The following is a 13,965-nucleotide window of genomic DNA, read 5'->3' as shown; positions in this document are numbered from 1 at the left end:
ATATCGCCCATCCCTACTTGCTACTAGACATCTTACATCTTAAAAGTGCAGTTGATATCAAATGAGGATGCAAATTGTGTACTACACATAACAAAACCGAACGGAACTGCATGAACTTTACCATAGGAGGCACAAGCATTGAAGGGATAGCTCGATATTTTAGATAAACACCAGCACCACCTGTCATGTCACTTACGAGAGAAAGTGTTATTTAGCACAATCGCAGCAGAACATCACTACGGATTTGTAATTGGAGTACTGAAGAGATGACACTCGAATGAAGCCATTCTCTCTCTCTCTCTCTCTCTCTCTCTCTCTCTCTCTCTCTCTCTCTCTCTCTCTCTCTCTCTCTCTCTCTCTCTCTCTCTCTCTCTCTCTCTCTCTCTCTCTCTCTCGGATCTTGTCACCACTCCCAGATGGTGGGGTTCCTCTCATTACTACACCCTCTTGCTGAGAGGAGGGTGGGGCAGGTGCAATGGCTCAGGAGGGCCGCCGAGTCATGTTCGATGTGGATTATGACACAGTGCTAAACTAACGGGGGGGGCTTGAAATTAATGTGGTCCCCCTGGCTTTGGGGCATCAAACTCCAGTTTGAATGGCCATTGTGGAGACAGGGCGTATCGTCTTGATCTTTTAGGTGCTTAACGTGTGATGACCGGCGCATGCACCTACTGTGCTCGCCACGCTCGACACTACAAAGCTGGCAGCTGCTGCATAAAGTGGGGAAAAAGCAAAATCAACTCAGTTCTTCAAATTCAATAGTGCTCTTTGATTCCGAAACATATGCTCGGAGGATTTTGCTTGGATTGTGATCTTCCCAGCATCGCACGCACTTTACAGCTGCTCCACTAATGATCGGCGACGCCTCAAGGAACAAAAGAAGCACACTTTGCGACAGCCGACCTGTGATGAGGATCCACAGGATCAGCAGCTTCCCCAGCACGCACTGTATCAAAGTAACAACCATATCCTCCAACACTATTATATCCATATCACACACTCTATGTAAAAAAGACATACTTTCTTTTACGTCAACTTCATAAATTGCATTGGAAAATGTTGCATTATGTTATGGTATCATTTGACAGTCATGCAAAATAATTTTTATTGTATTCACTAAAAACTTATGAGCAGAGTATCTCATGCTAAATATGTTAATTACAAGCTGGTACATTTAAAATTATGTAAAACAACAACTATCTAGAACCTTTTTGACCTTGGGGCCAAACTTTTCCACTACAGAAGGGTCCAGGGCCCACTCAAATAGTAACACTGAATAGTAATCTTACTCTTGACTTTAATCACATTTAATAACTGTATCCAACCTACTTACAGTTTAACATGATAATTATTGACAAATGATATGAAACCTTTTGGTAATCACAAAGATTATTATCAAGGCTTAGGTTGTGATTGACATCCTAGTTGTCAGCCAACGATTGGCGCGTTAGTTGCCAACTAGTTATTAGCGTGCTAGTTGTCAGCTAGTTATTAGCGCAGTAGTTGTCACCTAGTTATTAACAAACTAGTTGCCAGCAGTGGATTAGCGCGCTAGTTGCCAGTTAGGTATTAGGAGGTAGTTGTCAGCTAGTTATTAACACACTAATTGCCAACGGGCGGTTGACGTCATAGCTGCCAGCTGGTGATTAGCACGCCACTTGCTAGCTACATAAAAGCGCACTAATTGTCAGCTACTTATTAGCGCACTAGTTGCTAGGGGGCGATTAGCTCACCAGTTGCCAGCAAGTTTTTGGTGCGGTAGATGTCAGCTACTTATTAACGTAATAGCTGCCAGCTAGTTATTAGCGCGGTAGTTGCAGCTAGTATTTAGCGCAGTAGTTGCCAGCTAGTGATTAGTGCGCTAGTTGCCATCTGGCGACTAGTGGCACAACACTTATCATTTGAATATCTTTAGTTATGCACAATAACAAAGTACCAGTTTTCTTGTCAAATAGGGCAAGACGATATGGCACAAAAAGTATATTTTTTTCATATCATCTGATCTCGATTAATATCACTTTCTTTTTTTATTCAATAAAGGCAGATGGTTCCGTGCAGGATTATACTGAACACTGTTGCCTCTCTACTGTTGACAACTGCAGTATCTTCTAACAGATTGTAACAGACTGTTTGATTGATAACAGACTGTTTGATTGAGGTAATATATGCTAAGACCTGATCGAACTGAAATGAATCACAATCAACGATCACAATCGTATAATCGCCTAGCCCTAACGTAAAATACAACCAAAGTTTCAAAATTATATAAGTAGGGGGTCCCCGGTTCTTCTCTCCATCCTTGGCCTGGACAACGTTAAAGGCCCTGGTCTATGACGAGCAGCACTGCAGATACCGAAAAAATTACAGATTCCATCTCTAAATTCATGTGCGTAGTAGACATTGGGGGTTAAATCACCAAAATGATTCCCGGGCGCGGCCACCGCTGCTGCCCACTGCTCCCCTCACCTCCCAGGGGTTGATCAAGGGTGATGGGTCAAATGCAGAGAATAATTTCACCACACTTAGTGTGTGTGTGACAATCATTGGCACTTTAACTTTAACATGATCTGGTCTACACTGTTAAAAAGAAGGGTGATACGAACAATATTTCTTAACTTTTACTTGTCCTTTTTATATAAAATAAAGATTCTATACAAAAAAAAGTTAAATTTGCATTATTTTCTTGTGTGAATATGGATCATTTCAATAAAAAATACTATATGGCGATCAGGATATAAAATTACCTATATCATGATATATATTTGTCCATATCGCATAGCACTACATTCAACAATACCAAGAACTGATATCATTACTTCCCTAGCTACTGGTGTTATCCCAATACCAATATTTTGGTCATAATTCGGTCATACTTAAGTCCTCCTGCGTCCAGGGGATGTATTTCCTGAGTTTATAAACAATAAAAAACTGACACAGGATTTTGAGATACTACAAATATGAGTTGTAATCATTATAGTATCAACTATGTACCGCTCCTGTGCTTGGTTTCGTTACAGTCGATATTTGTATAGATACACCCATTTGTTTACATTCAGGAGCGCTAGTCTGCTGTAAGTGGTTAGCAATTGTATCCTTCCGTGGTGTGTAGTGGAGCATATTTAGCTACTGTATAGGGACAAGCGGTAGAAAATGGATGGGATAGATTCCTCATCCAGCAGGGATGTTACTTGTAAAAAACGTACTGTCGTTTATTTGTCGCCATGGAGGCAAGGATTCGTGATTTAGAAGTAGCTAAAACACCGTGGAGACTCGTTAAACGCTAGCTAGCGACGACTTTGCAGTACATTGAGGAAACTTTAATTTTTTTGCCCCACATCAACATGCATTATCCCGATATGACGATATAAAAATGATATCGTCGAACAAAATGTATATAATTTATAAATGGTAATTGTTATATTTATTTTATATATATATATATATATATATATATATATATATATATATATATATATATATATATATATATATATATATATATATATATACATACATACATACATACATACATACCGGTATATATATATACTATATATATACACACTACCGTTCAAAAGTTTGGGGTCACGCAAACAATTTTGTGGAATAGCCTTCATTTCTAAGAACAAGAATAGACTGTCGAGTTTCAGATGAAAGTTCTCTTTTTCTGGCCATTTTGAGCGTTTAATTGACCCCACAAATGTGATGCTCCAGAAACTCAATCTGCTCAAAAGAAGGTCAGTTTTGTAGCTTCTGTAACGAGCTAAACTGTTTTCAGATGTGTGAACATGATTGCACAAGGGTTTTCTAATCATCAATTAGCCTTCTGAGCCAATGAGCAAACACATTGTACCATTAGAACACTGGAGTGATAGTTGCTGGAAATGGGCCTCTATACACCTATGTAGATATTGCACCAAAAACCAGACATTTGCAGCTAGAATAGTCATTCCCGGGCGCGGCTACGCTGCTGCCCACTGCTCCCCTCACCTCCCAGGGGGTGATCAAGGGGATGGGTCAAATGCAGAGGACAAATTTCACCACACCTAGTGTGTGTGTGACAATCATTGGTACTTTAACTTTAACTTAACTTTAATTTACCACATTAGCAATGTTTAGAGTGTATTTCTTTAAAGTTAAGACTAGTTTAAAGTTATCTTCATTGAAAAGTACAGTGCTTTTCCTTCAAAAATAAGGACATTTCAATGTGACCCCAAACTTTTGAACGGTAGTGTATATATATAAATATAAATATAAATATAAATATACATACATACATACATACACACTCACACAATACAGGCCAAAAGTTTGGACACACCTTCTCCTCATTCAATGCGTTTTCTTTATTTTCATGACTATTTACATTGTAGATTGTCACTGAAGGCAACAAAACTATGAATGAACACATGTGGAGTTGTGTACTTAACAAAAAAAGGTGAAATAACTGAAAACATGTTTTATATTCTGGTTTCTTCAAAATAGCCACCCTTTGCTCTGATTACTGCTTTGCACACTCTTGGCATTCTCTCGATGAGCTTCAAGCACACCTGTGAAGTGAAAACCGTTTCAGGTGACTACCTGTTGAAGCTCATCGAGAGAATAAAAATAAAGAAAACGCATTGAATGAGAAGGTGTGTACTTTTTACTTATTGTTTTCGCCTTCTTTTTGTGCCCTTGTGAGTGTTCAATTATCCTTTTTTATCCTTTGTAACTGAGCTACTGTGATAACAATTCCCCCTGTGGATCATCAAAGTTTGTCTAAGTCTAAGCCACATCGAATATTTTCTACATCGCCCAAAACATGTTTTAAAGCACCGCTCGGTGTTTGTAGCTTCACCTTTATCAGTAGTTTTGAAGCCAAAATACGTCCATGCTCCTTCTTCTGTCTCCACACTGTTTCCACTTGTAAGTGCTATGTGTGAGCCTCGGCTCATATGGTCCAAGACAGTATAACATCTGTTTGAATTAATTAGTACCGCAGTAATTTATTGGTGCACTACTAGCTACTAAAATTAGCTATCATATAATATAGCCTATGGTAACGTCAGCATGACAGTAAATTGTTGATTGCTTCTTTGAGACTGGGTTGGTATATGTGCACGCACTTAGGACATGTTCGTGTGTAACATAGTTGTGAAGGCCATGAACGCCAGTCATCGTGTACGGCTCGAATGACAATTTATATACAGGTTAATGTGTAATTGTGAAAAACAAGCGGTAGAAAACGGATGGATGGATAAACATTGTTCGTACAATTTAGTATGCAGTGTTGGCGTTAACGCACTTTTTGTGTCTTTTTACACATTGTAATCAGAAAGGACGCAAATTTCCAGAGACCCGCACGTCCTCTGGACAGATTTTTTATATTTTTTTATCGCTTGGTTGCTTGTTTTTTTATTTTTATCGATTATCGCTTTCCGCAGGTGTTTTGTTTATATTAGCCAGGTCAAATTGTTAATTATTATTAATTATTGGTCAACTTCAAAGTAAGCTTCTTTAAATTTTGATTCGTCGAAAGTTTTATCGATCACAAATACTGCACTTCCGGTATTAGAACTCCCGCGTGTTATTGTTTTCATCATGGCGAGCAATAAACCCAAGAAGCGAAGCTTCAATGAAAAGTGGCTTCAGGTTACAAAAAAGTTGGACCCCAAAAATGTACTGTGGGACCCCATTTTTATGACTTGATTTTGAAAATTCCTAGCGCCAAACACTGGTATGTTCTTTTAAACTACTATTGGTAGCATATGCCAGCCAGTAGTGGTTTTCCTTTATGGCAGCTTTAAGGTGACTTTATTTGATGCAGTTTAGGTCAAGGCTGACCACCAATAGTTCAAGAGAGAAAATGTGTTTTAAGATCATAATGGATGTATTCACTGAAGGGCTGAGGGGCCACAGGCTGTAAGCTACACAGGCTGAATAATTCAAATCATTATCATGAATAAATGAAGGTGATTAGCCTGCATGAAGTAGCAACTTGAATGAGGCAACAATGGTGAGTATCATTTCCCAGAGTCAACAGGAGACAGTCACCTTTTTTTAATAGAGAGGAGACCGATAAACAATAATGATGACGAGAGAGAACCACTTAGGACTATAGAGCGTGAGTATATAAGCTTGTGAGGGAGCAACGCGAGGCTGCAGATGTGCTGTGCGACAAAAGGGTTTTTTTGGGGGGAAAGTAGCTGAAAAGCCTTTGTGGGGACTCCCTGAACAGCCTATCCTGATCTGGAAAGGACTTGGCCAGGATGAAAGAGAGGGAGTCCACCATCATCATCTCCTTTGTTGCCCATCTGCCATATTAGCTGTTCCGCCATTCTCTTGATAAGCTGAACCCCCACCTCCTGTCACAGGTGTGAACACCAAATGGTGAAAAAAAACTATAAGCACCATGGTGACTGAGCTTGTAATGAAGGCAAAGGGTCTCCTTCAAAATATGTGTCTCCTGATCCGATATTAGCAAAACAAATAAGCATCGAATTATATCGGCTTGGATCTAAAATCTCTGATAAAGTATGCAAAGCTAGACAGCCAGTTAACATCTAAATGTCCTCCTATAAACACACAAGGTTGGTGTTGTGTTTTAGTGAAGTAATTGACTAAAGGGAAACATGGTAGGCTATCGGCTACTGGGAGCTAGCACAACAGCTAAGCACACAATAGCAAACAAGCTAGACATACAGTACGTATTAAGTGCCCTTAATTGAACAATACCGCAGTCTAAAAGACAACATTTGTCAATATAAACACATGAAGAAATATCCTTGCAAATTACTTACAGAAGTAACAAACGTGTCCGCATCATTCCTAACTTAATGAATTATTGTGGCCTTAAGGCAGGGGTGGGCAATTATTTTTTACCGGGGGCCGCATGAGCAACCCGAGCACTGCTGGAGGGCCACACCGACAATATTTCAATTAAATTTTGCACAAATTATTTTTGATATACCGTAAGATAGATAATAATAATAATAACAATATTTTCATTTAACCTAACTTATCTTTATACAAAAGCAGATGGCTTTTGATGGTTTTATTTTTAACACTTTCTTACACAACACTTCCTGATGTATATTACAATACAAAAATTTCCATTTCTGTCACTTCATCCTGCATCCTCTTTGTTGTGAACGTAGCACGTCTGTAAGGTGATTGGCGAAGAAGGAAGAAGCGTTGCTGTTGCGGAAATGAGGAGTGAGGATTGGTTTTCCTTTTGGAAAGAACGAGATAAGTTGAGCTGTGTTAGTATAGGTTGCTCAATAAAAGTTTAAAAAGGGCATCAGACTTGGTGTGCACTTCTTCTGGACGCTACAATTGATGTCACAAGTGGGATGAAATGCCTCCCAGTTCGCCTTGCCATCAAACCTGGGAGTCTTCATTGAGGGCGGAATTCCCCCCGTGGCAAGCAGCGTGGCTGCACCTGTAAACGCTGTCTCTCTCTCTCTCTCTCTCTCTCTCTGTGTCTCTCTCTCTCTGTGTCTCTCTCTCTTTGCGGCGAGCTCCTCACGTGGCACGTACCTCCCGATGACGTAGCACACAAACAGTGCAGTATGCGCAAAGTGTTACTTCTGCCACCAATTGTAGCGTCCAGAAGAAGTGCACAGCAAGTCTGACGCTCTTTTTAAACTTTTATTGAGCAAGCTATACTAACACAGCTCAACATATCTCGTTCCTTCCACACGCACGTCTCCTCACTTCTCATTTACGCAACTCAAGAAGACAACATCTACTTCAGCAGGTCGTTACACTATATTCTTTAAACACAGCAACATGTGTACCACAAATAAGCACACGGCTTTACCTTTACTTGGCAGTCCATGTCTTTTTTAAAACACGCCATTCGTCATCAACTTTTCTCTTTTTAGCGTCTCGGGGATAACCAAATTTGCGCGCACGAGCATACGTCCACACGGAAGTAATACAAATAACGCTTTTCAAAACAAAAGCAGCACCGTTGTATTGCACACTCGAAATAGATACTTTTTAAAATGTATTTTGTAATTTATAATTGGCCTCACGCGGGCCGGACAGGGACGTACAAAGGGCCGGATGCGGCCCGCGGGCCGCAGAATGCCCAGGTCTGCATCAGGAGCAAGGGTGAAGTGTCTTGCTCAAGGACACAACGTACTAAGTTGGTAGAAGCTGGGGATCGAGCCAGGAACCCTCATGTTGCTGGCACAGCCACTCTCCCAACCCCGCCACGCCGTCCCCAGTTGAGGAAAATGATCATCCATCCATCCATTCATTTTCTATCGCTTTTCCCTTTTGGGGTCGCGGGGGGTGCTGGAGCCTATCTCAGCTGCATTCGGGCGGAAGGCGGGGTACACCCTGGACGTCGCCACCAAACTAAGTTAAAGTTAAAGTACCAATGATTGTCACACACACTAGGTATGGTGAAATGTGTCCTCTGCATTTGGCCCATCCCCTTGTTCACCCCCTGGGAGGTGAGGGGAGCAGTGGGCAGCAGCGGTGGTAGCGCCCGTGAATCAATTTTTGGTGATTTAACCCCCAATTCCAACCCTTGATGCGGAGTGCCAAGCAGGGAGGTAATGGGTCCCATTTTTATAGTCTTTGGTATAACTCGGCCGGGGTTTGAACTCACAACCTATCGATCTCAGGGCGGACACTCTAACCACTAAGCTACTACAGAAATAGCATACTGTAAATTGATTTTGATATAATTTTCTTATCTTGATACATTGAAAATTAACACCAATGAGTTGACTGACTATTCAAAAAATATAAACAACGACAAATAAATGTAGAATACTATTAACCGCAACATGTAAGTGTAAAAAAAAAACAACAACATTATGATTTGTACATTTTCAGAATGTGCTTGTTCTATTTTTAAACAAAGAAAACAATCTGAAGTTGTCTTTATTTTTAAGTTATCGTGCCGTGATTTTACCAGTCCGGCCCACTTGGGAGTAGATTTTTCTCCATGTGGCCCCCGATCTAAAATGAGTTTGACCCCCCTGACTTATATCGAGATACAGTTTTTCAGTCATATCGCCCAGCCCCAGTAGGTGTAAAAAGTGAATTAAGAGGCACTTGTGTACAGACACGGATCATTAGCATTAAAGCTGCCAGGCGAAGGTAGAAAACAAGGTGTACATAATAAAGGGTCCAATGTAGTGTTTACTGTATACGTTTCTATGTAATAGTGTTAATATTCAAATGAATGAGAAAGGGCTGGGAAAAAAACATATGTACGAAGATTTATCATCCACATAAACTATGCTCAGTCAATATAAACCTCATGCAGGACATTCTATTCGACACATACAATATAATTAATGTTGTTAGCCATGACTTACACTTTAAACAAGGGGTGTCAAACGTACGGCCCGAGGGCCAGATCAGGCCCGCGAACATGTTTTATCCGGCCCGTGGTATGAGTTTGCTAAGTATAAAAATTAACCTGAAATGTTTGAATGAAAGAAACGGCTGTTCTAAATGTGTCCACTGGATGTCGCAATAGCAATTCTTTGTATCTTTGTAGATGATGCTACATATGTACAAAATAAACCAAATGATGTTAGTACATCAGATCAAACTACATAAATAACATACTGTAATTTGATTTTGATATAATTTTCTTATCTTGATAGATTGAAAATTAACACCAATGAGTTGGCTGATGAACATTATCACATCATTTATTCAGAAAGTATAAATAATGACAAATAAAGATAGAATACTATTAACCGCAACATGTAATTGTAAAAAAACCAAAAAAAACAACATTACGATTTGTACATTTTCAGAATGTGCTTGTTCTATTTTTAAACAAAGAAAATATCCTGAAGTTGTCTTTATTTTTAAGTTATCGTGCCGTGATTTTACCAGTCTGGCCCACTTGGGAGGAGATTTGCCATGTGGCCCCCCCAATCTAAAATGAGTTTGACACCCCTGCTTTCAACTGATACTGTTGAGGTAGGGCTGGGCAATATATATCGATATACTCAATATATCACGGGTTTGTCTCTGTGCGATATAGAAAATGACTATATCGTGATATTGGAGTATACGTTCTCACACAGTTGCTTTTAGCTGCGGGCATTACACTTCAGGCGTTTCTCACTCTTTCCTGTCTCTCCTTCTCACAGAGACTTAAAACAAGCGCACCTTCTTACATACGTCACGTGTGCAACGTCACACGCTCCCGCGGAGCAGACAGGTAGCGACTTGGTAACGTTAGCTGTGATGCTAACGGTGCGGTGCGAGTGGTAATACGAGAGAGAGAAGGTGCGAATCTGGTGACAAATTAAGGAAAAATTAATTCTAGAGATGTTGGCCAATAACTGCTTTAAAATGTAATATCGGAAATTATCGGTATCGGTTTTTTTAATATCGGTATCGTTTTTTTTTTTTTTTTAATTAAATCAACATAAAAACACAAGATACACTTACAATTAGTGCACCAACCCAAAAAAACTCCCTCCCCCATTTACACTCATTCACACAAAAGGGTTGTTTCTTTCTGTTATTAATATTCTGGTTCCTACATTATATATCAATATATATCAATACAGTCTGCAGGGATACAGTCCGTAAGCACACATGATTGTGCGTGCTGCTGGTCGACTAATAGTACTAACCTTTAACAGTTAATTTTACTCATTTTCATTAATTACTAGTTTCTATGTAACTGTTTTTATATTGTTTTACTTTCTTTTTTATTAAAGAATTTCTTTTTAATGTATTTACACTACCGTTCAAAAGTTTGGTGTCACCCAAACAATTTTGTGGAATAGCCTTCATTTCTAAGAACAAGAATAGACTGTCGAGTTTCAGATGAAAGTTCTCTTTTTCCGGCCTTTTTGAGCGTTTAATTGACCCCACAAATGTGATGCTCCAGAAACTCAATCTGCTCAAAGGAAGGTCAGTTTTGTAGCTTCTGTAACGAGCTAAACTGTTTTCAGATGTGTGAACATGATTGCACAAGGGTTTTCTAATCATCAATTAGCCTTCTGAGCCAATGAGCAAACACATTGTACCATTAGAACACTGGAGTGATAGTTGCTGGAAATGGGCCTCTATACACCTATGTAGATATTGCACCAAAAACCAGACATTTGCAGCTAGAATAGTCATTTACCACATTAGCAATGTATAGAGTGTATTTCTTTAAAGTTAAGACTAGTTTAAAGTTATCTTCATTGAAAAGTACAGTGCTTTTCCTTCAAAAATAAGGACATTTCAATGTGACCCCAAACTTTTGAACGGTAGTGTATCTTATTTTATTAATTTTAAAAAAAAGGATCTTATCTTCACCATACCTGGTTGTCCAAATAAGGCATAATAATGTGTTAATTCCACGACTGTATATATTGGTATCGATTGATATCGGTATCGGTTGATATCGGTATCTGTAATTAAAGAGTTGGACAATATCGGAATATCAGATATCGGCAAAAAGCCATTATCGGACATCCCTGATTAATCCCCAAGAAAAACAGCACTGGGTCCATCGTCTGGCGGTGGTTTGGCTTCAAGCTGTAAGATGTTGAACAATTATGGGGCTACAAAAATAGGCAGCACTGCTAATGTAGCATCATTTGAAAAGTCACCCGCTAGAGAATAAGGAGTGCTTGAAACTCTGCATGTCAACATCTCCGTTCGGTCCCACACCAACAAAATGCCCAAGCAACTATTTCCACAGCAACACCGTATGAAAAAAATAGTCAACAAGAGAAGGAGATAGCCACATAGTGAAGGACATACACTATTTGATTTGCTATTATGCAGCTCATTTTTATTTGACACTTATTGAAATATCTTGTGTGACATCATGCACGTAAAGGCACTTTATTTGTTTTAAACTATTGTAGTGGCGTTCTGTACAGAAAGTGCACTTTAATATAGTGTTTGATATGTCATCTTAGTGACATCATGCACAAAAGTGCACTTTATTTGTTTTAAACTACCGTATTTTTCGGACTATAAGTCGCTCCAGAGTATAAGTCGCAACGGCCGAAAATGCATAATAAAGAAGGAAAAAAATATATACAAGTCGAACTTGAGTAGAAGTCGCATTTTTTGGGGAAATTTATTTGATAAAACCCAACACCAAGAATAGACATTTGAAAGGCAATTTAAAATAAATAAAGAATAGTGAACAACAGGCTGAATAAGTGTACGTTATATGACGCATAAATAACCAACTGAGAACGTGCCTGGTATGTTAACGTAACATATTATGGTAAGAGTCATTCAAATAACTATAACATATAGAACATGCTATACGTTTACCAAACAATCTGTCACTCCTAATCGCTAAATCCCATGAAATCTTATAAGTCTAGTCTCTTACGTGAATGAGCTAAATATTATTAGTTGATATTTTACAGTAATGTGTTAATAATTTCACACATAAGTCGCTCCTGAGTATAAGTCGCACCCCTGGCCAAACTATGAAAAAAACTGCGACTTATAGTCCGAAAAACACGGTATTGTAGTGGCGTTCTGTACAAAAAGTGCACTTTAATTTAGTGTTGTTTTGATATGTCATCTTAGTGACATCATGCACAAAAGTGCACTCATAGCTTGTTTTAAAATGTCTCTGACAATCTTGCACTTTCTGTTTTGGAAATGACATGAATGTTTGTGCCGCTGCTTAATAACTGTTTAATAAATACAGTTTTGTTAAATTGACTTAGTTGTGATTTCCCTCTCTGCATGAAAGTTTAAAATGAGCATATATTAATGCAGTATGAACAAGAATGTTTTAATGTAGACACATAGATCATCATACTGCTGTGATTATATGCATCAAGTGTTCATTCAAGGCTAAGGCAAAATATCGAGATATATATCGTGTATCGTGACATGGCCTAAAAATATCGAGATATTAATAAAAGGCCATATCGCCCAGCCCTATATTGAGGACAAGCTGCCATCAATAACAAATATCAACAAGTGTTATTTGGGCTGTTATTAAACTTGTCAAACCTAAAAAGGAGCTTTAATTGTGTTGGACGAGGAAAATGAGGTATATTAAGAGTGCTGCTGAAACATCTGTAGCAGGCTAACGTTAGCATGTTAGCCTCAAGCTGTACATTAGCTGCCAGGTTTCACACCAACAGCAGTGTCAAAGCAGAGTTTACTGTAAGCGAGAACACGCATTATTGTTCATTATTATTGTTCACAAATGTCAATTGTCGCTGTCGGGGTTTGTGTTTAAGGTCAACGTAGCCTTCATGTTGTGCTAGCTCACAAAGTGGAAAGAGAAAGGGGGGTTGGGCTAACCCGCAGCATCCAGCGAGCATCTTTTTGGGGTTTTTGTCAAGGTTTGTCACACAAACTGCTCACCTGGTTGTAGTGCAGCCTGAAGGGCTTTAGGTAGTCGGAGTCTGTGCAGGGAACCACTTCAATGTTGCTGATCTCCTCCATAGTTGAGTGCAGGGGGGCTTGGGTTGTGTGGCTCGGCGATGTCGGTCTGTCACCGCGGAACACTGACAGCAAAGGAATCCTACGGAAGCCTGCAGAGGACAAAACACACACGGCTGTCATCACCGCACATGTTGGGAACAAAACATTTTGTTCCTATTAGGAAAGCTTTTGGGGGGCACTTGATTTATGTAACTAAATTGTTTGCCTTTGAATTTGCCGACAATTTCATTGAATACAAAATTGTGAGCGAATTTACTGTTTAAAAATTCCGTTTGTTGAAATCCAGTGTGTAGCAAAGAAGTGTAAAAAAAATCCGTTTATACAAATTCAGTGCAGCATTTCGTTGCTTCAAAAGTCAAGATCCACTTCCGGTAAAATAAGACCGAAGCAATGTCTCCCAAATACATATTATAAGTTTACCATGAATTGATTAATGTGGACCCCGACTTAAACAAGTTGAAAAACGTATTTCGGGTTTTACCATTTAGTGGTCAATTGTACGGAATATGTACTGTACTGTGCAATCTACTAATAAAAGTCTCAATGAATCAATTTGACTGCTGT

At 39.2% G+C, this 13,965-nt stretch overlaps 1 protein-coding gene across 4 annotated transcripts in view; it reads right to left on the bottom strand.

Moving 5' to 3' along the window:
* nudt14 (nudix (nucleoside diphosphate linked moiety X)-type motif 14) overlaps positions 1-13,750 on the bottom strand; it is a 63,196-nt gene extending 49,446 nt beyond the window's left edge. For 3 of the 4 annotated variants that reach the window (XM_062034894.1, XM_062034895.1, XM_062034897.1), the window contains exon 1: positions 13,321-13,530. In XM_062034894.1, the coding sequence (XP_061890878.1) occupies positions 13,321-13,521 (201 nt within the window). In that variant the 5' untranslated portion in view covers positions 13,522-13,530. Of the gene's footprint in view, positions 1-13,320; positions 13,531-13,657 lie in introns of those variants that run through there. The other variant, XM_062034896.1, reaches the window with a different exon arrangement.
* Positions 13,751-13,965: the final 215 nt, after the last annotated feature.

Source organism: Entelurus aequoreus, linkage group LG23 (genome assembly GCF_033978785.1).
Source record: "Entelurus aequoreus isolate RoL-2023_Sb linkage group LG23, RoL_Eaeq_v1.1, whole genome shotgun sequence".
Lineage (NCBI taxonomy): Eukaryota > Metazoa > Chordata > Actinopteri > Syngnathiformes > Syngnathidae > Entelurus > Entelurus aequoreus.
The sequence above is the reverse complement of the archived record's forward strand: the minus strand, read 5'-3'. Positions and strand labels throughout refer to the sequence as shown.